The sequence below is a fragment of the Panulirus ornatus genome, chromosome 59 (assembly GCF_036320965.1).
Source record: "Panulirus ornatus isolate Po-2019 chromosome 59, ASM3632096v1, whole genome shotgun sequence".
Classification (NCBI taxonomy): domain Eukaryota; kingdom Metazoa; phylum Arthropoda; class Malacostraca; order Decapoda; family Palinuridae; genus Panulirus; species Panulirus ornatus.
In genome coordinates, this window is record NC_092282.1 from 22,726,862 (window position 1) to 22,753,007 (window position 26,146).

The following is a 26,146-nucleotide window of genomic DNA, read 5'->3' on the forward strand; positions in this document are numbered from 1 at the left end:
CGTGCGAGACTAAAGACTATGTTTACAACAGCTTCGTCCTCCTCGCTGTGGTCTCTCTTAAGGAACGTGCTTCACAATAGCAGAGTTGAGGCTCGTACCAAGAGCTGTCCCTCAGGACGTTGCGCCCGTCGAACGAGAGGATCCTGGGTTCTTCCAGAAACTGTCCTCCTTCGCCGTTCACTACATCCCTCCAGGATCCAAGCACCACCTCACCCTGAGGAAGAAAGCGTCATTAGTGAGTGGTGGTGGTGTAACAAGCATGTATATAGCAATAGATCATGACCAGTAGGTGTATAGGAGACCATGGTCAAAAAAATCCTGATGGCATCCGTTCCCGTACGCTGAAACAGTGTGCCTCTGAAGTTGCACCTGTGCTTGCTCGTCTATTCCATTTCTGTTCAAAAACAAAACTTTTCCTTGTAAGCATATATTGATACATCCCATCCCTAAGACGGGTGACTGTTCTGACCCTTCTAACTATCGTCCTATTGCTTTGACATCTACCATTTCTAAAGCCTTTGAATCCCTTCTCACCTATATCCTTAGACTCCTCCCAAAGTCAGTCACTCTGATCACCAGTGTGCTTGCAGTATGGCGAGCTCCACTGGTGATATTGTTTCCTACCTTACTCACGACTGGTCACCATCCCTGATAAATCTAGGAGGGTATTGTGCAGTTGCCCTTGACATATCCAAAGCTTTTGACTGTGTGGCATCTGGGTCTCATCTCTAATCTTCCCTTTTTGACTTCCCTCCATCACTTTGCTCCTTGATATCTAGCTTCCTTTCCAGCAGATCTATCTCTGTGGTTGTTGATGGATCAGCTTCGCCCATTTTTTCCAATAGCGGTGTCCCCCAAGGTTCTTTCCTATCACCTACAATTTTTTTTTTTTTTTTTACAACGATTTCCTCTCCTCCACAATTAATCCAATGTACTTATACGTTGACGACTCAACACTGCATTCATCCACATCCTTCAGTTCTCTCACTCGATCTCCATCTCGTCTTGACACAACTTCCTAAATAAACTCGCTTATCTCTGGGGTAGACGAAATCTAAAGTTAAATGCCTCCAAGACCCAGTTTCTATCCCTCTCTAACGAAACTCCTCAACTCTCGTCTTTCCTTTGACGGTTCTATAATTCCACCACTTGACTCGATGAATTACGGTATAGCTAAGTCTGCCTCTAAGAAACTGGGTGTCCTGTCTAGATGCCGAAACTTTTCCTTTAAAAACAGTTGCTCCTTTTATACAAAGGAGTGATTCGTCCTTGTATGGAGTACTGCTCGTATATGGAATGGTTCTGTCTCTGCATTCTTACTTGAAAGAGTTGAGTCGAAATCGGTCCGACTCATAAACTGTCCCAAGCAAATTTCCAAACTTACGCCGCAATGTTGGTCCACTTTTCCTCTATAGGTACTATTTTGGTTTTTGCTCACGAAAGCTGGCTGCGTGTGTGCCCATACTACTAACTAGACCAAGCAATAACCGCCAAGTTGCTGCGTCATATGATTACTGCTTGGTCTTTAGCAACTAAAGGGTGGGCCGTTTTGATAACTGTTTCCTTACCTGCACCTTACAAGCAATACTATAGACACGTTTAAGAAAAAAATTGTATATACTTCAAGTACATAACTTTCGTTATTTCCACCTCCACAGTTAAAATTACTTCAAAAGTTATTTTCTTTGATTATCTGTCTGCCTTGCAACTTTTACCACATTGTTCTGTGTAATTTTGACATCTTCCACTACAACAAAGCCTCGAAATGACCCATTGGTCTGTTGATGTTTGAATTCCTTTATATTCCTTGTATTATCTTTATATAGACAAGTCTCCCACACCTTTGTTATACATTATCTTGAAGGACATGTCTCCCATACCTGTTAATCACATTACCTTCAAAGAAAGCCTCCCATACCTTTGTGAATTACATTGTCTTTAAAGACAAGTCTCCCATGCCTCTGCTACACATCTCTAATGACCAATGAACACTACGGTCCTGACTGATTGGTAAATATTTCATGACGTCACTCACCTGCAGGTTGATGATTGGTTGTTGTCTGTCGGCGAAGCGAACCAATGACGCGACGTCGTGCCTTGGTCCCGACAGCAGCGCCCTGTACGTGGAGAGGTAACTTTTACCACAAATCTATGGCAATCCTGAGGAATAGTTTTATGTTATTGCTATGCAAAAAGACGGAGCGATGAAACACTGAGATTAGGCAATACGCGGCAAGCTGCAGCGTCACACCGTGTATCCGTTAGCAACTCATGAGCGGGTCGTTTTGATAACTGGATTGAACCAGGGCATGTGAAGCGTCTTGGTTAAAACCATGGAAAGGTCTGTGGGGACTGGAGGTGGATAGGGAGCTGTGGTTTCGGTGCATTACACATGACAGCTAGAGAAGAGTGTGAATGAATGTGGCCTTTTTTTGTTTTCCTGGTGATTCCTGGTGAAGGCAAGCATGAATATGTACATGAGTATGTATGTATGTGGGCGTTTATCTATGAGTGGATGGGCCATTCTTCGTATGTTTCCTGGCGTTACCTCGCTGACGCGGTCAATGGCGATTATGTATAATAGAAATAAATTAATATATATATATATATATATATATATATATATATATATATATATATATATATATATATATATATATATATATATATATATATATATATTACTTGATCGCCGTTTCCCGTGTTAGGGAGGTAACACCAAGAGAGAGACGAAAAAAGGCCACATCCGCTCACACCCAGTTTCTAGCTGTCATGCCTAATGCGCCGAAACCAAAGCTCCCTATCCACATCCAGGTCTCAGCCCTGGTTCAGTCCACCCGAGTCCACCACCTCGTTCCAGTTCACTGTGTTCCGTGCACACCTTTCACCCTCCTGCATGTTCATATTCCGATCGCTTAAAATCTTTTTCGCTCCATTCTTCCATGTGTAATTTGGTCTCCCGCTTCTTGTTCCCATCACTTGTGACACATACATCCTCTTTGTTAACCTTTCCTCATTCATTCTCTCCATATGTCCAAACCATTTCAACACACCCTCTTTTGCTCTCTCAAATATACTATTACCATATATCTCTCTCTCTTAACCTTTCATTACTCACTCGATCAAACCACATCAACATCTCCATACCTCCACCCTCCTCTACACAACCCTATCCATTGCTCTTATTCATATTAAACCCTCTGCTCTCTCGTTTCATACGTTTTTTCCAAACTCAGTCAACTTCTGCAGATTCTCACTCGAATCATCCACCAGAGCTGTATTATCGGCGAACAACAACTGACGCACTTCCCAGGTCCTCTCATCTACAACAGACTGCATACTTGCCCCTATCTCCAAAACTCTTGCAATTACCTCCCTAACCACCCCATCCATGAACAATTTAACCATGGGGACAACACGCACTCCTGCCGCAGACCGACTTTCACCGGGAAAGAGTTACTCTCCTCTCTTCCTACTCGTACACATGCCCTACACCCTTAATAAAAATTTGTCTGCTAACATTTTACCTCCTACACCACATATGCTTAAAGCCTTCCACAAAGCATCTCTATCAACCCTAACATATACCTTCATCAGATCCATGAATGCCACATACAAATCCATCCGTTTTTCTAAGTATTTCTCACATACTTTCTGGTATTTTGTCCCTCACTGTCCGGTTTGAAGTATCTAGTCAATACCAGTCACACCTTCATATCAATGCGAAAATTAGATCAACTGCTGATAAAACAAATGTATGAAATCTCATCCAGGTTGGACAGTGGCAAACCCACCATCATCAGTCAGCCTCGATGGCGTCAACCTTGATTTTGTTAACGAGTTTATACTCGGTTATGTTTGAACAAATATTGTCAAGTACATCTCATGAATGTACTGTAGTTTGCGCTCAAGAAGCTAACTCTTATTATAAGAAATCTTAACAAATGTGATGAAGCAAAACCAATCCTGTTGAGCAGCTTTCGCACTTTATTTTACTGTACGTCGCTCATGCTTTCAGATGACCGAAGATCTCTGAACAAACTTAGGATTTGTTATGACAGTCTGCGGATGATGAGGGGCGGCCCTGCAGCGCCTCGACACTGTTCGTGCGACACAGACTCCCGTCTGTCTTTTTTAGGAGCTGTGTCGCAGGGCAAGGTATAGGCTGCTGAAGCCGGCGGGAGGCTTAGGGCAACATCATCATTAATAATACTGTAACGTGTGTGTGTGTGTGTGTCATACCTGAAGATCCCCTGAGACCAGCTGTGCGAGCCTGCCTGTAGCAAGCGTAGTCTGAAGAGGAGACACCGTCGAGATCGCCTGTCCACGGCTCGTTCAGCGCCGCCAGACGAAGCTGTGGATCACACACATACCAACGTTAGCTTATGAAGGCACAACTGATGGTCACACACACCCACCAATGTTATATATCTAGATACAGCTGTAGATCACCACACCACGTTTGTTATATTGGTACAGCTGTAGGTCGCCATATCACGTCAGTTACATGGGTACAGCTGTAGGTCACAAACCATGCTTGTTATATAGGTACAAGACAAAATGAAATGATCAGAAAGAATATAAAAGAAGACTTGCTACCAACACACACACACGCTATATATATTGACATGCTGTCATTGGATTGAACCAGGGCATGTGAAGCATCCGGGGTAAACCATGGAAAGGTCTGTTTGGCCTGGATGTCACTGAATACGAAGCTGTGCTTCCGAGGAGCGACCTTCAGCGAGGCTGTATCACTGGGCGTACAGTCTTGTTCAACAATTTCTCACTCCAAAGAAGTCCATCCTTTTTCCCCGCTACCGGATGTAGCGCAGCCTTGGAGGTGCAAGAGCCTCCTTGAAGTTGCCCCGGTAATACCAGAACTCCTTCTTCGAAACAGGTCCAGGGACAGTCATCAATGAACACACACACACACACACACCAAGCTGTGCAAGGAGACCGTAAGATAGGCAAGCACACAAGACAGAAGGAATAATCAAGTGAGACTAAGACGTGAAAAACTATTACATATAGACTCACCTCTTTCAAATTCCAGACTTCATTCTTGATTGCAAGAAAGGAAAGAGATTATTTGCATTCAATAATTGGAAATGTGAGCGTATTTATATCAATACATTTCTTACCCTATAATAAAAAAATACTGGGTTAGTATGTTGTACTGGTGAGGTTCATACTGGGTTGGTATGTTGTACTGGTGAGGTTCATACTGGGTTGGTATGTTGTACTGGTGGGGTTCATACGGGGTTATTATGTTGTACGGTAAAATAACGGTTTTATAGTGTTATATTTTATAGATTTGTGTGTTATGCTGGATGTGTCAGTAACATACAAGTTAATGTTCTGTTTTGGATGTGTTAGTGTTATATTCACAATTAATGTGTTATGTGATGCGTTAGTATCATAGAAGTTAATGTTTTACGTTGGACGCGTTTGTGTTATACCCACAGTTAATGTGTTATGTTGAATGTATCAGTGTTATAAACAGTTAATGTGTTGTGCTGGAAAAACTCCTTATTCCCATTCAGCATTTATCACCGCCCGTAAGCACTGCAAGTATGTTACCCGTGAGGCAAAGTGTTCCTTTATTCAAAGAAAATGTGATAACCTCTCCTCGTCATCCACTGATAGGTTTTTCTAGTCTTATGCTAAGGGCATCTCTAACAACTGTTGCTCTACATTCCCTTCACTTTTCCGTTCTGACGGTACTATAGCTGTCTCTCCCGTTGACAAAGCAACTCTCTTTGGTTCCCGTTTCTCCTCTAACCCCATCCTGGATGACTAAGACTTCCGTCACCCCCTGATGATCCTCTTAGTAATCCTATGCCTTCCCCCGTAATCCCCTTTTGAGCTTTCCAAAAGCACTTCTCTCTCTGAACATAAACAAAGCATCCATCTCCGTGTACTGAAAGTGTGCGCCTCTGAACTGGCACCTGTGCTTGCTCGTCTTTTCCATTTCTGTTGAAAACCAGAGACTTTTCCTTCTTCTTTAAAGGCATGCGCTAGTTTATCCCATCCCTGAGAAAGGTGACCGTTTCTAACCCTTTATCGTCCTGTTGATTTGATATTAGCCATTTCCAGTCTTCGAATCCATCCTCAACTCCCATATCGTCAGACATCTTGAATCTCACAGTCTTCTCGCTAATCACTTGTATGGCTTTCGTAGGGTCAGATCCACTGGGGATATTCTTTCCTATCTCATCAATGTCTGCTAATCATCCTTAAAGATTACTGGGAATCCTATGTAGTTACCCTTGTTTTACTGAAAGGATGTGACATTGGGGTCTCATTAAGCTCCCATCTTTAGACTTCCCTCCGTCACTTTCTTCCCTCATCTCTAGATTCCTTTGTGGTCGATCAGTCTCCGTAGTTGTACATGGATCACACCTTCGCCCCTTCTCCATCGACAGTGGTGTCCCTCAAGGTTATGTCCTGTCTCCTACACCTTTTTTTTTCTTTTTTTACCAACGACTTCTTTTCTCCTACAAATAACCAAATACACTCATAGGCTGACGACTAACTCCATACCCCCATATTCTTAACTTTTGCTCCTTCCTTCACTCGATGTGCATCTTGTCTCGACACAATTTCCTCAATAACCTCAGGCTTGAACTGGATCTCTTAAGTTGGGTAGGCGAAATCTAGTTCAGTTTAATGCCCCTGAGACCCAGTTTCTACCCATGTCTCTATCGACAAATCCTCAACTTTGCTCTCGCCTCTGACGGCTCTGTACTTCCGCCTCTTGACTCAATGAACATACTTGGTATTACCTTAACATCCAATCTTTCCTGGAAACCCCACGGTAATGAAATAGCTAATTCTGCCTCTAATAAACTTGGGGACCTGTTTATAGACGTCAAGATTTCTATTACTCCAACCAGTTTCTCCATTTATACAAAGGGATTGACCCATCCTTGTATGGAGTACTGCTCTCACATCTGGGGTGGTCCTAGCTCTGTTTGCTTACTTGACCGAGTCGGGTCGACAGAGGCACTACTTATAAACTCTCCAAAAGTAATTTCAATACTTGATCGGTCTGCACTACGTACTGCACTCCTTCCTGTCTGCAAGTCAGTGAGGGGCAACTGTTATGGAAAAGTCAGGCCGGAGTCTATGATTCGCTGTGGGGTGGATCTATTCTCCGTTGAGTGTCAGCCTTTTGCTTATTTCTCTCACATCACTTCTTGGCTATATAGCTTTCTGCTGTCTTCAGACGTCATCTTGAACATTGGCTTCCCACGCGTTTTTGAATTCTGTTGCCACATCGTCATCACCCTCTGGTCACTACAATTCTACGCTCTGGAGCGAACTGTATTTATCTACCCAGTGTAGCTTAAGTTGATCCTGCTTTCCCCCTCCCCTGTTAGATTCTGAGAACGTCTTGGTAAAGAGCGTTATGTCCAACCGTAGGAATCTCTCTCTCTCTCTCTCTCTCTCTCTCTCTCTCTCTCTCTCTCTCTCTCTCTCTCTCTCTCTCTCTCTGACACCTACCCAGGTTTTCCCGGCACTGTTGTCCGTGGCCAGTTCCTCCGGCAGGGTCTCCACGTTGGGGTTGATGGCCGTGGGCGTTGGCAGCCGTGGTGGTGCCGAGGACAGCTGGGGTGCCAACTCTGTGCCGAGCTGGAGCAACAACAAAAATTTTTTTGTGTATCCAATTCAAAAAAAGAGAAACACGAGTCAACATAAATTATGAGCCAGTGGTTTTTCTTTGCTCGTTTGCTTAAACTAGAAAAGTTGTTGCTTGAAATGAAATAAGAGATGAATGACAATACGTCAGTTTTCGTGGTCAAGGGCAAGAGAATGCTCCCTATGGAACCAACATGACCCTGTATGAGGTGCTGGATGTGCAGGTTCAAACAGACTATAACAATGTTATATTCATCTCGTTATAGAAAACAGTCTACATTTGAAAAGTGACAAACGAACAAATGTTCTTTGGAGTTCAATGTCATGTATAGTGCCATTGTATAAAGGCAAAGGGTATGAAGGTGATTGTTCAAATTACAGAGGTATTATAAGTTTGTTGAGTATTCCTGGAAAATTATATGGCAGGGTATTGATTGAGAGGGTGAAGGCATGTACAGAGCATCAGATTGGGGAAGAACAGTGTGGTTTCAGAAGTGGTAGAGGATGTAAGGATCAGGTGTTTGCTTTAAAGGATGTATGCGAGAAATACTTAAGAAAACAAAGATTTGTATGTGGCATTTATGGATCTGGAGAAGGAATATGATAGGGTAGATAGAGATGCTTTGTGGAAGGTATTAAGAATATATGGTGTGGGAGGTAAGCTACTAGAAGCAGTGAGAAGTTTGCATCAAGGATGTAAGGCATGTGTGCGTGTAGGAAGAAAGGAGAGAGATTCGCTCCCAGTGAAGGTCAGTCTGCGGCAGGGGTGTGTGATGTCACCATGGTTGTCTAATTTGTTTATGGATTGGGTGGTTAGGGAGGTAAATGCAAGAGTTATGGAGCGAGGGGCGAGTATGCAGAGTCTGTTGGGGATGAGAGGGTCTGGGAAGTGAGTCAGTTGTTGTCTGCTGATGATACAGCACTGGTGGCTTATTCGTGCGAGGTACTGCAAAGGTTCGTGATAATTTGGAAGTGTGTGTGAAAGGAGAAAGTTGAGAGTGAATGTGAATAAGAGCAAGGTTATTAGGTTCAGCATGGTTAAGGGAAAAGTTAGTTGGGATGTATGTTTAAATGGAGAAAAATTGAAGGAAGTGAACTGTTTTAGATATCTAGGAGTGGATTTCGAGCGAATGGAGCCACTGAAGCAGAAATGAGTTATAGGTTGGGGAAGAGGGGGCGAAGGTTTTGGGAGCATTGAAGAATGTTTAGAAAGAGTACGCTATCTCTGACATCAAAAATGGGCATATTTTGAAGGAATAGTAGTTTCAACAATATCATGGTTGCGGGGCATGGGCTATATATAGGGTTGTGCGGAGGAGGGTGGATGTGTTGGAAATGAAATGTTTGAGGACAATAGGTGTGAGGTGGTTTGATCATGATCAAGTAATGAAAGGGTAAGAGAGATGTGTGGTAATAAAAAGAGTGTGGTTGAGAAAGCAGAAGAGGGTGCGTCGAAATGGTTTGGATAGAATGACGGAATGAGTGTGAAAAGGTTGACAAAAATGATATACTTGTTAGAGGTGGAGGAAACAAGGAGAAGCGGGAGACCAAATTGGAGGTGGAAAGATGGAGTGAAAAAGATTTTGAGCGATCGGGGTCTGAACATGCAGGAGGGTGAAAGGTGTGCACGGAATAGAGTGAATTGGAACGATGTGGTATACCGGGGTCGACGTGCAAGATGAGATACCTCTTCTAAAAGTGTTACCATGCTAGATGAGATTACCCCATTTAGATATGTTATCCTAGACGAGTTACCCCTTCTAGGTATGTTACCATCCTAGATGAGTTACCCCCTCTAGATATGTTCCCATCCAAGATGAGTTACCCCCTCTAGATATGTTACCATCCTAGATGAGTTACCCCCTCTACATATGTTCCCATCCTAGATGAGTTACCTCCTCTAGATATGTTCCCGTCCTACATGAGTTACCCCCTCTAGATATGTTCCCGTCCTAGATAAGATACTCTCCCTCTAGATATCTTACAATCCCAGTTGAGATGACCCCCCTCTAGATATCTTACTATCCTAGATGAGTTCCTACCCTAGATGAATCACCAAAGTATTGATCATCCAAGTCTTTATTTCCCTCTTATCGTTCGGTTTCAACAACATCTCGAAGGGAATAATCAAGGGTCTATCCTGCATCGTGGAATTCTGTACACATCTCCCCATACTTGTACTGTGACATGGCATTTCTATGCTCGTCGTGCGCTATGGCTACTGCAGGATGTAGGACTCCTTGGCTGACCTTACCATCACTTCTCTCCATCCACGAGCAGCTCGTAAGAAGAGCGAGTCGTCATCGAGGACATAAGCTAACGTCCCTCTATCCTGCTGCGACCAAGCCTGCCGGAGGAAGACGAGAAATGCTGAACACATACAGATGAATGGAAGAACAGATGAATAGGGTTTACTTTAGTCTGGGGTAAAGGGAGGCATAGAGCAAAAAAAAAAAAGAGATTACCGGTTGAGAGCAGGGTCATTGACAGTCCTTTTTGGCTGCTGTTCACCAATAGACAGACAAAGGAAAGACAGCAGACGAAATGGAGTTGAGTTTCTCCCTATGGAAGGCTCTTGGGATTAGAGTGGTTTTCCACAAGGAGACAAACTCCATGTGGGCAGATAGAGCATGAAATTCTTCTACATCACATAAGGGCAAACACCGACCCCGACCAGGCCTTCTACCACCTCAGAAATGCTGGAAGAGAACTCTCCTCCATCTGGGCTGACCTGGTCGTTGCTAACGACTGTAGGAGGAAAGCAAGAAGATAAGCCAAAAGACAGACCATTAGAAAAAAAACACCATCTGAAATGGAAAATTGACGAGAAATTTTCTTACAACATTTTACGAGCTAAAGTATCAAACCCAGATAAAAGCATCAGTAATATGTCGTCCTATTCCCTAACCCAGGATGAATAACGTTGTTCTAATCTTTTAAATCCATTGATGCTTTGGGTGTGAAGAATCTAGTAATCTATCGTAAGATCCACATAAAACGCACACTAGGAATTTCATTTCTTATCTGGTCCAATTTCAAGTGCCTTAGCTAGTGATGGCATTGGCAAGAGTAGTGACATGCCACATAGGTTCCAGAGAGCCATTGAAAATCTTAGGAGATGAATAAAGATATTCATAACACAAAATCTGATAAAACTCGTCAGTTTGTTGTTTTCAATACAGTGGGCTATCAAAGTAAACTTCATGATCTTTTAAATGATAGTGAAACATGCTAAAGATCAATATCCAATCCCCTTAGTAAGAAAATAAAAGACCTTCAACTCTAGACTCGACCAAATATTAAGCAAGAACCAGGAAAAGGGGATAAAGGTGAGTGTTCAAACTACAGAGGTATAAGTTTGTTGAGTATACCTGGAAAATTGTATGGGAGGGTATTGACTGAGATGTTGAAGACATGTACGGAGCATCAGGTATTTGGCAGTGTTGGTTGTTGACCTGTGTTAAGAAGTCTACAAGAGTTTACTGTGTTAGTCTACAAGAGTTTAAAAGTTGTTTATATTAGGGCAGCCTCGGTAGTTAGCGAAGTTTCGTACACAGATCCAGGGTAGTTATGTCGCACACTGAATATCATTTGACATGTATATACTTCAGTAAATGATAGGTTAAGCGTCTATATATATAACATAATAGGTTAAGCATCTATATATATCCCAGGGGTATCATTAACCACTAAGAGGAGTTTGGGATGAAGCAATCTCATTTACACAATTCCTAGTCTAGTCTGGCGGACGGCAACAGGCGGAGGTGAGGGTTGGGCAATTCTGTCTACATATGTCATGTTCTTGATTCTGTACGGAATTCGGCAGAAGCTGGGAGCCGTAACAATATATATTCATAGCCGAGCGGTTAGCGCTCTCGACTATCACGCAAAAGGTCCTGGGTTCGAGTCCTGGCTGCTGAAGGGTATTATGTAATTATATATATATATATATATATATATATATATATATATATATATATATATATATATATATATATATATATATATTCCTATGAGAGAGAGAGAGAGAGAGAGAGAGAGAGAGAGAGAGAGAGAGAGAGAGAGAGAGAGAGACTTTCACATTATGGACAACAGTACAAGAGTTTTGATCACCTGAAGCATCGCCAGTCTTGATGTGAAGGTCAAAGGTGAGCTGGAACTCAAGCCGAGGCCGAGGTTGGGTGCAGTAGGCAGGGATTCGAACATATCATCAAGCACAGTTCCCGGACCTGGAAATTGATCAAGAAATTTCGAATTACATATTTCGAGTTTGTGTGTATGTAAGTATCTGTTGATTATGTAAGTGGAGGGAGTTCTATACCCCCATATCTTTGAAGGGGAGGGAGTTCTACACCAATGGGGCCCCATCACTTTAAAGGGAGGGAGTTCTACACTCATGGGACCCCATCTCTTTGAAGGGGAGGGAGTTCTACACTCATGAGGGCCTCATCTCTTTAAAGGGGAGGGAGTTCTGAACTCATGGGGCCCCATCTCTTTGAAGGGGAGGGAGTTCTATACTAATGGGGGCCACATCTCTTGGAACTTTCTCTCCTATCATACAACTTTTTCAAGTTTCAACATACTGCCTGCATTCACATTTTCATCATTTAGTTTCTTCCATTTGTCCATCACTTATATCGTTTTTTATGAAGATGCTTCTCTGCATTTCTTCTAAAATGTCTTTTACTTCATTTCATGTTATGACTTTTGGTTATCATATCCTTGCATCTTTTGCAAGAACTGCTGCTCAGTGTTGACTTCCACCAACTGCTGCTCAGTGTTGACTTCCACCAACTGCTGCTCAGTGTTGACTTCCATCAAACTGGTTTAGAAACTTAAAGAACTGTGATCAGGTCACCCATTAATCTTCTCTCCCCTCATGGTGAGCAAGTCTAAGGCCTCTAACCCTACGCCATAATGTAGCTACTTCAACTCCCTTCACCATCTTTCCACTCGTTCTTTGAGACTATTTTAAGTATGGCTACCCAAATCTGAGAAGCATATATATCCTAGTTTTGATTTATTATAGGATGTGAACAGCTGCTCCCTAAAATATTTCCTTCTCAGTCTACTTAAATGCTATTCGAATATTTGTCAGCAGACAGTTTATCTCCTTTGCCAGTCGCCTCAGTTGGAGACAGGTAATGGATGATGTCTGTTGCAAGTCCCTCACACACACACACACACACACAACATAAATCATTGCAGCTTACTTCCTACGATGTAATATTCATTACTCATTACCTTGTATGCATTCGCTCCGAATTTCGTCACTAAGGGATCAGACCAACTTTTAAATCTGTGTAGGTTCCCTTGCATGTCCATACAACCCTCCCGCGGTACGCCACTGGTGATGCACCGTATTTTGAGAAGGCTCCCCTGATGTGTGTCATTTGTCCCCTTCCATTATATTCTTATCTAATGAAGTAAGTCTCCTCTTATTCCTTCCTGATGATCCAGCTCCTTTACCCCGGCCTCCAATTGTGGAATAGTGTCAAATGGTTTCTGGCATTCAACATACAGACAAGTCTTCTACCTTAGCTTCTCTTTTGTTTAAAACAGAGCTCACTCTCTCGTAGAAATCAAAGAAGTTCATTACAAAATACCTCTCGTCCCTCAAACTATACTGACTCTCACTTGGATAGTGTCACATATACAAGAAATCGTCCAATTGTTTTCTAATTACCTTTTCCAGTAGTTTACAGACGACAGTCGTCAAGAGAATTGGTCTGTAATTCAAGGCATACCAGTGTACCACCACCCCTACCATCACCACATCAGTGCACAACACCCCTACCATTACACCACGCCACTCCACCACCCATCATCACACCACACCACTCCACCACCCCTACCATCACACAAGACCACTCCACCACCCCTACCATCACACAAGACCACTCCACCACCCCTACCATCACACAAGACCACTCCACCACCCCTACCATCACACAAGACCACTCCACCACCCCTACCATTACACCACACCACTCCATCACCCCTACCATCACACCACGCCACTCCACCATCCCTACCATCACACCACACCACTCCACCACCCCTACCATTACACCACACCACTCCACCACCCTTACCATCACACCACACCACTCCAACACCCCTACCAGCACCACACCAGTGCACCACCCTTACCATCACCACAATGCACTGCCCTCCTCCTCACCACACCACCACAACACTGCACCAAACTAGCATCCTCACACCACTGTGTCCCCCACTCCATCATCACTATCGTGCATCATGACTGCACTAACCCCAAACCACCATCATCACTACACTGCACCACGACTGCGCTAACCTCACCTAGTTTGTTGCTACACTTCTACCTTAGAATCTGGTACTCACCAATGCCGTACATCCTGGGGGAGGCGTAGGCTGGGGTCCCGGGCATTCCTGGGGGGCCTGGGGGGCCCTGCAGAAAAGGGGGGAATTACACGAGGTCGTAAATCACATCTCGTTAAGCCAAAAATTTAACCCTTAATTGTAAACGTAACATATGTTAAAAAATGTTATATACTGGCTCTATAACAGAGGGACTTGGTCTGCCGCTCAAGACCCAATTACTCAAAATCTTTTTTCACTCCAACTTTTCAACTCCAATGTTGTGTGTCCCCCTCTCCTCTTTGTTTCCTCCATTTCTGACACGTATATAATCCTGTTCGTCACTCACTCTCTCCACATGTCCATACAGTTACAACACACACGCAATCTTCAGCTCCCTGAACCACATTCTTCTTATCATTACCACACTTCTCTCTTTTCATTACTTGCTCGACCAAACCACATCACATCCACATACTGTCATCAAACATTTCATTTCCAACACATCCACCCTCCTCCCGAACATTCTCACCTATATACCATGCCTCGCATCCATTCAACAAACATTCTTGGGACTACTACACCTTCAAACATGCCCATTTTCGCCGTCGCGGATGACGACCACCTTTCTTTCCACATTTTCTTTAGTGCTAGAGGAACCTTCGCCCCCTTATCCACCCTATGACTCGCATTCGCTCACATTGCTCCTATCCCGTGTTGCTGGTAGCGAGCCAGTGCTAGTGACATTTGGCACTGCACATTTGACATTCTTGTCCTGTATGGATGACGCTTCTTGCTCACATCCTGCATTCACACTTCCTTTACATATGACACTCCAGCCTCAAACCTGAGACACTCCTGGCTCAAACCTGACACACTCTTGGCTCAAACCTGACACTCCTAGCTCAAACCTAACACTCCCAACTCAAACCTAACACTCCCAACTCAAACCTAACACTCCCAACTCAAACCTAACACTCCCAACTCAAACCTGACACAATCCTGGCTCAAACCTGACACAATCCTGGCTCAAACCTGACACACTCCTGGCTTAAACCTGACACACTCCTGGCTCAAACCTGACACACTCCTGGCCCAAACCTGACACACTCCTGGCTCAAACCTGACACACTCCTGGCTCAAACCTGACACACTCCTGGCTCAAACCTGACACACTCCTGGCTCAAACCTGACACACTCCTGGCTCAAACCTGACACACTCCTGGCTCAAACCTGACACACTCCTGGCTCAAACCTGACACACTCCTGGCTCAAACCTGACACACTCCTGGCTCAAACCTGACACACTCCTGGCTCAAACCTGACACACTCCTGGCTCAAACCTGACACACTCCTGGCTCAAACCTGACACACTCCTGGCTCAAACCTGACGCACTCCTGGCTCAAACCTGACGCACTCCTGGCTCAAACCTGACACACTCCTGGCTCAAACCTGACACACTCCTGGCTCAAACCTGACACACTCCTGGCTCAAACCTGACACACTCCTGCCTCAAACCTGACACACTCCTGGCTCAAACCTGAGATACTCCTGCCTCAAACCTGAGACACTCCTGGCTCAAACCTGACTCACACCTGACACCCGTAACTCACACCTGATACCGTTAGTTCAACATGCGACTCCTGTTACTCTGCCCTCTACACGTAGCACTTCACTATGCTCCGGCAAGAACACACATCTCAAGGTTACATACGGCTGGTCCTGGAGGGCCGGGCACGGACATGAATTCCGGTTCGCTTGGGGTGTGAGCAGGGAGCCCTGGGGGCCCTGGTGGTCCTGGAGGTCCCTGAGGTCCCTGGATTCCCTGGGGTCCTGGAGGGCCTTGTGGGCCTTCTGGTCCTGGTAGACCTGGTCCGTCCACAACAGCGTCATCCAGGCTACCTACCGGGCCGAAACCATTCTGCCCAGGTCGAGGACGAGGTCGGGGCTGTGGAAGAGGAGGGATAGTACATTGAGTGACACAGTAATGCTGGGATAGTACAGTAATTGGGGGGATAATTCACTATGTGGAGGGGTGACACAGTCAGGGCAGGAATAGAACGGTGGGTGGAGGGTTAGTACAGTATGTGGAGGGGTGGTACAGTCAGGGTAGAGATAGAACGGTAGGTGGAGGATTAGTACAGTATGTGGAAGGGTGATACAGTCAGGGTAGAGATAGACCGGTAGGTGGAGGGTTAGTACAGTATGTGGAGGGGTGATACAGTCAGGGTAGAGATAGAACGGTAGGTGGAGGGTTAGTACAGTATGTGGAGGGGTGATACAGTCAGGGTAGAGATAGAACGGTAGGTGGAGGATTAGTACAGTATGTGGAGGGGTGATACAGTCAGGGTAGAGAAAGAACGGTAGGTGGAGGGTTAGTACAGTATGTGGAGGGGCGGTACAGTCTGTTAGAGATAGAACGGTAGGTGGAGGGTTAGTACAGTATGTGGAGGGGCGGTACAGTCAGGGTAGAGATAGAACGGTAGGTGGAGGGTTAGTACAGTATGTGGAGGGGTGGTACAATGAGTGGAGGAGAAAGGATACATTAAGTGACAGTAATTAGAGGGTTAGTTCACTTTGTGGAGGGGTGATACAGTAAGTGAAGGGGTGCTACAGTAAGTGGAGGAGGGGTGGTAAAGTAGGTGGAGGAGGGGTGGTACAGTAATTGAAGGAATGGCACGGTAGGTGGATGGGCTGTACAGAAAATGGAGAAGTGGTACAGTAAGTAAAGAGGTAGCACACTAAGTGGAGGGTGCTACAATACGTGGAACTGTAGTACAGTAAGTGGAGGGTACTATAGTAAGTGGAACTGTAGCACAGTAAGTGAAACTGTAGTAAAGTAAGTTGAGGTCACTACAGTAATTAGAACTGTAGTACAGTAAGTGGAGAGTTCTCAATGGAATAACTGAAAGGTCGGTAAAACAATTAGAGGGAATGTAGCATAAATGAACAGGAGACTAGTTTAGTACTCGACAAGTATAGTCAACACAAAGAAACTATCACAGTGGTTGGAGGGATGGGAGGGTAAGCAATGAACAGAGATTTTACAACTATTGAAGGGAAGGGAAAACAAGCAATGAGCATTGAGACTACTATAATTTTTGGAGGGAGGGGAGAGTGAAGAATGAAGGGAGACACTATTACAATGGTTGGAGGGAGGAGAGGGTAAATGGAAAGGTAAGAAGAGGAAGAGAGAGGTTAAGCGAGTGGTGCATTACAGGTTGAGCGAGTGGTGCATTACAGGTTAAGAGAGTGGTGCATTACAGGTTAAGCGAGTGGTGCATTACAGGTTAAGAGAGTGGTGCATTACGTTTAGTGGGGGGAAAATGCAACCGAGTTGATGGAAGAATGTCAAAATAAGCAAAGTGATGGTAGAGGAGTTAACTGGGAGGCAGATTAAGTGCAGTTGGTAGCCACACAATAAAATGGCAGGGGAGGTTTTATAACATCAAGATATACAATCGTTCTACAACAGATGGCTGACAAGATCGAATATGGCGACATTACGGAATATTACAGTAAGGAAATGGTGAAACGGGTTGATGGTCGAGGTCATAGAATGGGTGTTGGAATAATTCAAAGGGTAGAGCACTGTAATGGATAGGATAGTGAGAATGTCCCATTATACCTGGTTCTTATGTCCCATTATGCCTGGTTCTCACGTCCCATTATACCTGGTTCTTATGTCTCATTATACCTGGTTCTCACGTCCCATTATACCTGGTTCTTATGTCCCATTATACCTTGTTCTCATGCATCTACGTCATGGATCTTACGTCACTTTAAACCTGGTTCTTATATCCCTTTATACTTGGTTCTTAAGTCTTTATACTATGGTTCACGTGTCCCTTTATACCATGGCTTCTATGTCCCTTTATATTTGGTCCCTATATCCCTTCGCACCCGGTTCTTACGTCCCTTTATCCCATGGTTCTTGTATCCCTCCATATCTTGTTCTTACGTCCCTTTATTGCTGGTTCTTACGTTCCTTTATACATACCATTGTTCTTATTTTTTACCCTCATTCTTATTTCCCTTTCTACCCTGGTCCCCATCTTACGTTCTAGCACACTGTGTAACATAGCCCATAACCTCCCCATCTTACGTTCCTCCACACTATGTAACATAGCCCAGCACCTCCCCATCTCAAACTCCTGCACACTGTGCAACATAGCCTAGAACTCATCTCACCACAGGTGTTACTCACTATACCCAAGGAAGTACTGATCACACTATAGGTGTTACTCATCACACCACAGCTGGTACTCACCATATAGCCGAAGACGCCTCCGTGAGTGTATGTTAGGCCTCGAGTGACGGCTGTCACAGCTGGTCCTGGGGCTCCGGGAGGCCCAGGGGCGCCCCGATCTCCCTTTTCGCCCTTGATGCCCGTCACCTCGTACCCGTAGGGCATGTCCCGACCCACACCGAAGAGCCCTGCAGCACAGGGTCAGAGGTCAGTGTACAGGGTTGGACGACGGCAGTGAGTCAGTCAGGGAGGCTGACGACTGCAGTGAGAGTCAGTCAGGGAGGCTGACGACTGCAGTGAGAGTCAGTCAGGGAGGCTGACGACTGCAGAGAGTCGTCAGTCAGGGAGGCTGACGACTGCAGAGAGTCGTCAGTCAGTCAGGGAGGCTGACGACAGCAGTGAGAGTCAGTCAGTCAGGGAGGCTGACGACAGCAGTGAGAGTCAGTCAGTCAGGGAGGCTGACGACAGCAGTGAGAGTCAGTCAGTCAGGGAGGCTGACGACAGCAGTGAGAGTCAGTCAGTCAGGGAGGCTGACGACAGCAGTGAGAGTCAGTCAGTCAGGGAGGCTGACGACAGCAGTGAGAGTCAGTCAGTCAGGGAGGCTGACGACAGCAGTGAGAGTCAGTCAGTCAGGGAGGCTGACGACAGCAGTGAGAGTCAGTCAGTCAGGGAGGCTGACGACAGCAGTGAGAGTCAGTCAGTCAGGGAGGCTGACGACAGCAGTGAGAGTCAGTCAGTCAGGGAGGCTGACGACAGCAGTGAGAGTCAGTCAGTCAGGGAGGCTGACGACAGCAGTGAGAGTCAGTCAGTCAGGGAGGCTGACGACAGCAGTGAGAGTCAGTCAGTCAGGGAGGCTGACGACAGCAGTGAGAGTCAGTCAGTCAGCCAGGCTGACGACAGCAGTGAGGGTCAGTCAGGGAGGCTGACGACAGCAGTGAGAGTCGTCAGTCAGGGAGGCTGATGACTGCAGTGAGAGTCAGTCAGGGAGGCTGACGACAGCAGTGAGAGTCGTCAGTCAGGGAGGCTGACGACAGCAATTAACTACACCTCAATTTATCATTCATTCTGTCAGTCTTCCTCGTCATTGTTTATCATTCCATAACTAAGTTTCATAACTAAGTTTATCTCATCCATCACTTATTGGGTCTATAAAAGTATATACCTGAATTTCCTGAACATTTTCTTCGTGTTTAACTGAAAATGTTGAACTTTACACCTTAAATCACACCTTTGCGTTTCGTGTTGTACTGTCAAAATTTAACCTTTTCATAATTTCTTTAGTTCAATCTATGCTGTCACAAACCTTGATCAAGTATTTAGTCATCCCTTATCAAACTTTATAAAACTCCTATTCATCCTCAAAAGTTTCATTCTCGGAGCCACACATCAAACCAACGTCTTTCATTACAGATACCGCCATGTAGTGAATCTCCAAACCTTTGTGCTGTTCATTTACATTCTCACAGTAAATTCTTCCTATCCCCTATGCTGCATCTGTATACACCATGATATCATCCAACAAACATTTCTCATTATTGCCGTCACATTTAAAGTCCTCCAGTGAATTCAATATTGATTCTAAAATACTTTAAACATCGAATCAACTCACTGAATCCTATGAATACCACCAAAAACTTTCAATCATTTAGTCTCATTAATGTCATGTGGATTTTACACAAACCTAAACGACCAGATCCTAAGGATGTACAATGCCTTTGACTTAAAATGACTCTTTTGCATTAGTTCAGTTAAATTTTAGGCACTTCTTCGAGATATTTTAGGTTAAACAAAGCAAGTTTATCTTGTAGTTGACACCAAGGCTGAGGATCTGGAGATGGACGTCCACCAGTGAGTCGAGGTAATGTTAAAAGGTTCCTTACCTTGACCTGGCTGTTGCTCTGGGGATCTTACAGGACCCTGGGACCCTCTCATGCCTCCTTCACCCTCATTGCCTGGTTCACCCTTTTGACCCTGTTGGGAGAAATGGAGAAAGTTTTAACCTAATAGTGAGAAATGAAGAGTTTTGACCCTGTAGTGAGAAATGGTGAGAAAGTTTTAACCTAGTAGTGAGAAATGATGAAAGAGTTTTGACCCTGTAGTGAGAAATGAAAGTTTTGACCCTGTAGTGAGAAATGGTGAGAAAGTTTTAACCTAGTAGTGAGAAATGAAGAGTTTTGACCCTGTAGTGAGAAATGGTGAGAAAGTTTTAACCCATTAGTGAGAAATGATGAAAGAGTTTTGACCCTGTAGTGAGAAATGGAAGAGTTTTGACCCTGTAGTGAGAAATGGTGAGAAAGTTTTGACCCTGTAGTGAGAAGTGGTGGGAAAGTTTTGACAATGTAGTCAGAAATGGTGGAAGAGTTTTGACCCTGTAGTAAGAAAGGGGGGGGGGGGGTTATCAAGAGTGTATGGCATGTGTGCGAGTAGGTAGAGAAGAGGTTGAGTGGTTCCAGGTGAAGATGAGTGTGGCAAGGATGTGTATTGTCACCATAGTTTTTTAATATGTTTAAGGAAGGGGTGGCGAGGGGGATAATTGCAAGCATCTTGGAGAAAGGGGAGAGTATCCGGTTTGTAGGGGATGAGGGGGTGGGGGGGTTTGGGAAGCGAGTTAGTTGTTCTCTGATGGCACAGCACTGGCGCAGAAACGAGTGAGAAACTGTAAAAGCTGGTGGTTGAGCTTAGGAGTGCGTGAAGAAAGAAGTCGAGTGTAACTGTGAACAAAACCAATATCATCAAGTTTAGCAGGGTAGAGCGATGGGTTAGCTGGGGTGTGAGTCTGCATGAAGAAATCTTAAAGGATGTGGAGTGTTTTGGATGCATGGAAGTGGAAATGGGAACCAATAGAACTACGGAAGCGAGTCATAGGGTGGGTGAGGGGTCGAAGGTTATGGGAGCAATGAAGAATGTGTAGAGAGAGAGATAACGTTATCGTTGTTGGAGCTATACCAAAAGTATACTATTCAAAGACATGAAGCAATTTGGAAAGACTAAACACATCCATTATAACCATAATCATCAAATGTTACCATCTGAAGAAGAATCGAGATTATCGAAAAGGAGTACAACAATATATGCAAGATATTTTGTACCAGCCAGCATGCGACTTATTAATGACCTAAGACTGAACTTAACATAATTCTAGCTTATTAAGGCTGGAAGACTTTAGTTATGCCCCTTAACTTCATCTTGAATCAGTTTCACCTTCTCTAGTTGAGCCAAAGCCTAATGTTCACTTGACCTAATGGTAGCTCTATGCTTTACCTGACTGAGGCCTAACCTGACCCTAATTTGACATGAAGGTGGCCTGACCTTAATCTCGATAATGGTGCCGTTAGTCATCATAACAGGACCCGGTGTCCCTGCTTCGCCCTTTGGTCCCGTCTTGCCTTCGCTTCCACGAGGTCCTTGTTCTCCCTGCTCACCCTGGGGGGAGCAAGTAAACATGAGAGAGAGAGAGAGGGAGAGAGAGAGAGAGAGAGAGAGAGAGAGAGAGAGAGAGAGAGAGAGAGAGAGAGAGAGAGTTTATATATATATATATATATATATATATATATATATATATATATATATATATATATATATATCAAACATACCCATCTTTGTCAACCTTTCCTCACTCATCCTCTCCATATGTCCAAACCATTTCAACACACCCTCCTCTGCTCTCTTATCCACATCTCTCTTATTCTTTCATTACTTACTCGATCAAACCACTTCACACCACATATTGTCCTTAAAACATTTCATTGCCAACACATCCACCCTCCTCCGCACAACCCTATCTATAGCCCATGCCTAGCAACCATATGATATTTTTGAAATTACTATTCCTTCAAACATACCCATTTTTGCTCTACATATTCTTCATTGCTCCCAGAACTTTGCCCCCTCCCCCACCTTATGACATTTCCACTTCCATGGTTCTATTCGCTGCCATGTCCAATCTCAGATTTAAAACATCTCATTTCCTCCAATTCTTTTCCATTCAAACCTATATCCCAAGTAACTTGCTCCTCAACCCTTATGAATCTAATAACCTTGTTTTTATTGATATTTACTTTCAACTTCATCCTTTCACACACTCTTCCAAACTCGGTCATCAACTTCTGCAGTTTCTCACTCGAATCAGCCACCAGTGCTGTATCATCAGCAAACAAAAACTGACTCACTTCCCAGGCCCTCTCATCCCCCACAGTCTGCATACTCACCCCTCTCTCAAACTCTTGCATTTACCTCCCTAACCATCCCATCCATAAACAAATTAAACAGCCATGGTGACATCACACACCCCTGCCGCAGATCCAATCACTCTCCTCTCTTTCTACTCATACACATGACTCACATCCTTGATAAAAACTCACTGCTTCTAGCAGCTTACCTCCCACACCATATATCATTGAGACCTTCCGCAAAGCATTTCTATTAACCCTATCATATGTCTTACATATCTATAAATGCCACAAACAAATATGCCTTTTTTGCTAAGTACTTCTCACACATTCTTCAAAGCAAGCATCTGATACACACATCTTTTACTTCTTCTGAAGCCACATCGCTCCTCCCCAAATCTGATGCTCTGTACGTGCATTCACCCTCTCATTCAATACCCTCCCATACAACTTACCAGGTTTACTCAGCAAACGTGTGCCTCTGTCACTTGAACACTCACCTTTATCCCCTTTGCCTTTGTATAATGGCACTATGCATGCATTCCGCCAATCCTCAGGCACTTCACCCTGATCCATACATACACTGAATATCCTTACCAACCAACCTGAACTAGACTGAAGGAATTACCAGAAGACCCACCAAGCGTGCTGGATTGTAGTGAAGGATATACTGGAGGACTTACCATCGGTCCTGGGATACCCTGTGGGCCAGGAGGCCCTGCAGGACCGCGACGACCTTCCTCGCCCTTCTGTCCAGGCAGCCCTGGGGCGCCGGGGATCCCATCCTTTCCCTTAGGCAGCACCAGCTCGATCCTCTTGGCAACTGGTCGGGGAAGACATAGGATCAGTCCCGAGTGATGCCATATGTCACGTTGAAGTTGTCTGTTTGCCCTGAGATGTTGCTCCAGCATGTTGTTCACAATGGTATCAACACAAGAACATAAGAAATAAGGACACCGCAAGTGACCTATTGGCCCATGCTAGGCAGGTCCTGAGTCTGTCCACCCTACAACCAACCACCTAAACCCATAAACACATCATCCAACCTTCGTTTAAAGCTGCCTAAAGACCCACGTAGCTTCCACTACTGTGCTTGCCACCGTGTTCCTTAAATCTGCTACCTTATTCCCGAACAAATTTTTACCTACATCTGACTTGAATCTACTCTTTTCAAAGCTAAATCCATTAATTTCTTGTCCTATCCGGTGGCGCGATTCTAAGACCTTTATTCATGTTACCTTTATCAATGCCCTTCACCCATTTATAAACTTCAATCATATTCTCTCTAATCCTCCTCCTCATAAGCTAGTTTAAATTCAGTCTTTTAAGCCATTCTTAACATCCTATTAGCCTTATTACACACTCTAATGCATTGTTGCCGCGGCTTAAGATCCTTGCTCACCAATAACCCCAAATCTCTTTCGTATTCTGTTTTACCAACAGTAATATTGTCCAGCTGGTAATCAGTGTTCCTGCCTCTACCCACACTAAGCGTTGTGAATTTATGTTGAATTCCATTTTCCATGTACCCGCCCATTCTGATAATCTATACAGGTCCCTCTGCAAATTCACCGAATTTTCATTTGAGTCAATTATGGCCCCTATGTTTGTTTCACTGGCAAATTTACTCAAGTCGCTTGTTATTCCCATATTCAAATCGTTAATATATATATATAACGAACAAGAGCAGTCCCAAGATTGACCCCTGAGGAACACCACAGGCTACATTAGCCCAGTCCGATGTAACTTTTGTTTTCTGTCAGTGAGCCACGACCTAATCCAATGAAATACACAACCCCCGATGCCGTGTGCCGCTAATTCTCTAAAGCAGACGCTTAAGAGGAACACCGTCAAAAGCCTTACTCAAGTCTAAGTATACAATAACTCTTACCCTTGATCAACAGTTTCAAATACTTTATTAAAGAAGGAGAGAAGGTTACTGAGACATGACTTCACGTTTAGTAAACCCATGTTGAGAATCCCGAATGCGATCGTGATTCTCCAAGTGTTCCAGTATTTTGTCCGCTATAATTGAGTCGAGAAATTTCTCCACGATAGATATCAAGTTGATAGAACTATGAGGATTAAAGGCAATGGATCTATCCTCTTTCTTAAAGATGGGAACGACATTTCCTGTCCTCTATTGCTTAGGAACTACGCTTGATTCCAGACACGGTTTAAACACATTTAAAAGCGGAACACTTACTTCCTCCTTACATTTAAGACCCCTCGCATAGATTCCATCTGGCCCAGGACTTTTGTTTACTTTTAATCGTTCTATTCGTTTCAAAATATCAAATTTATCTAATTTCATATCGTTTAGCTTCCCGCTTTAATCTCTCTGTAAATTTGTTCTGGAATTGTAATATTTGTGTTCTCCTCCTGATATAAAGTGATTGATTAAAACTTGACACATTTCAGTCTATCAGCTAATGTACCAGAATGCGATTTGATAGGTCCAAAATCCTCCCTAACCCGTTCTGTATATTTGAAAAAAAAAATCCTTTGGCATTTTGTTTTTGGGTTTTTATTTTTTGCTTCGTTAGTTATCTTAATTTCGTCTTTTCTTTTAGCCTTCCAAATCTCTGATTTTTACCCTTCTCTTAACTTGCGTTGGCTGATCAGTAAACTGTGTTTCCCCCGTTTTACGTTGTTGCACAAGCCCTTCTTCTTATGCCCTATAAGGTGTTTTATTCTATTATCCAGCCATTTTAGATTATTGTTGGTCTTATATTGGCTATATAGGAATATCCTATTCTTGTCCCTTTTCCATTGTTACCTGGTACCTTTCTACGGCAACTTCCACCCTGTTAATGGTCTCCCCTGCCTCACTCACACTTGACCTGACACTACTGCTAAGTTAAACAGAGTCACGTGACTGACTGTTGTGATCCCCACACCAATTGTATTGCTTGGTCCGTCTGACGTCACCCCACCATGGTTTAGCCCCTCCCAGTGAACACACAAGCAAGGTAGCTACGTAGCCACGCCAAGTTGCCCTTACGAAAGTCATGCACGAACATTTCATTCTCCTCCTTATTCACACCCTCCATTGTGTCGATTCTTATTTCCTTGTGGTCACTATTATCTAACACCGGTGAACGAGGCAGATTGGGAAAATGATAACAGGTCTTGAGGAGGCGAAGATCAACGGTAGACTTAAAGAAATGGAATTGTCCATGTCCCTGATCCTCAGTTCTCTCTGCGTCTTCCCCCTTTTCTTCTCCCTGACTTATTTTCTATACAGTAGCGTCTCTCCTCCCTCTATCCCCTCACTTACTTTCCCTGAGGTTGCTCATCTGGGTGGGATTGGTATCGACGAAGACCTGCAGGGAGGTTAGCACCATCGTCCGTACCTCCTCCGGGGAGTAGAATTGGCTGCCCTTCTCCCCAGGGGAACCTTGAGGGCCTGGCCGCCCACGTCCAGGCACACCTCGATCACCTGCGGCAGGAGAAAGACGTCAGTAAGGCGCGGGTACTGTTAGAGTTGCAGATGTGAGACGTGTGTGTACTGTACTCAAGATGGTGGGTCAACCAGGGTCAGCCCTGGGATATGTGTGTACTGTACGCAAGATGGTGGGTCAGCCAGGGTCAGGGGTGAGCCCTGGGATGTGTGTGTACTGCACTCAAAAATGGTGGGTCAGCCAGGGTCAGGGTCAGCCCTGGGATGTGTGTGTGTGTGTACTGTACTATGGTGCAAGTCATGCGTCCTCCGCTCTCGTATCTACCATGGTTACAGTA

At 44.4% G+C, this 26,146-nt stretch overlaps 1 protein-coding gene across 2 annotated transcripts in view; it reads right to left on the minus strand.

Moving 5' to 3' along the window:
- LOC139767236 (uncharacterized) overlaps positions 1-26,146 on the minus strand; it is a 99,745-nt gene that overhangs the window by 14,887 nt on the left and 58,712 nt on the right. The window contains exons 10-23 of one of the 2 annotated variants that reach the window (XM_071696380.1): positions 25,686-25,847; positions 23,089-23,228; positions 21,546-21,659; positions 20,117-20,207; positions 18,258-18,424; positions 15,702-15,935; positions 14,011-14,077; positions 11,758-11,873; positions 9,899-9,991; positions 7,510-7,638; positions 5,041-5,064; positions 4,249-4,354; positions 2,036-2,124; positions 99-214 (exon numbers count right to left, since the gene is read on the minus strand). In XM_071696380.1, the coding sequence (XP_071552481.1) occupies positions 99-214; positions 2,036-2,124; positions 4,249-4,354; positions 5,041-5,064; positions 7,510-7,638; positions 9,899-9,991; positions 11,758-11,873; positions 14,011-14,077; positions 15,702-15,935; positions 18,258-18,424; positions 20,117-20,207; positions 21,546-21,659; positions 23,089-23,228; positions 25,686-25,847 (1,648 nt within the window). Of the gene's footprint in view, positions 1-98; positions 215-2,035; positions 2,125-3,993; positions 4,355-5,040; positions 5,065-7,509; positions 7,639-9,898; positions 9,992-11,757; positions 11,874-14,010; positions 14,078-15,701; positions 15,936-18,257; positions 18,425-20,116; positions 20,208-21,545; positions 21,660-23,088; positions 23,229-25,685; positions 25,848-26,146 lie in introns of those variants that run through there. The other variant, XM_071696379.1, reaches the window with a different exon arrangement.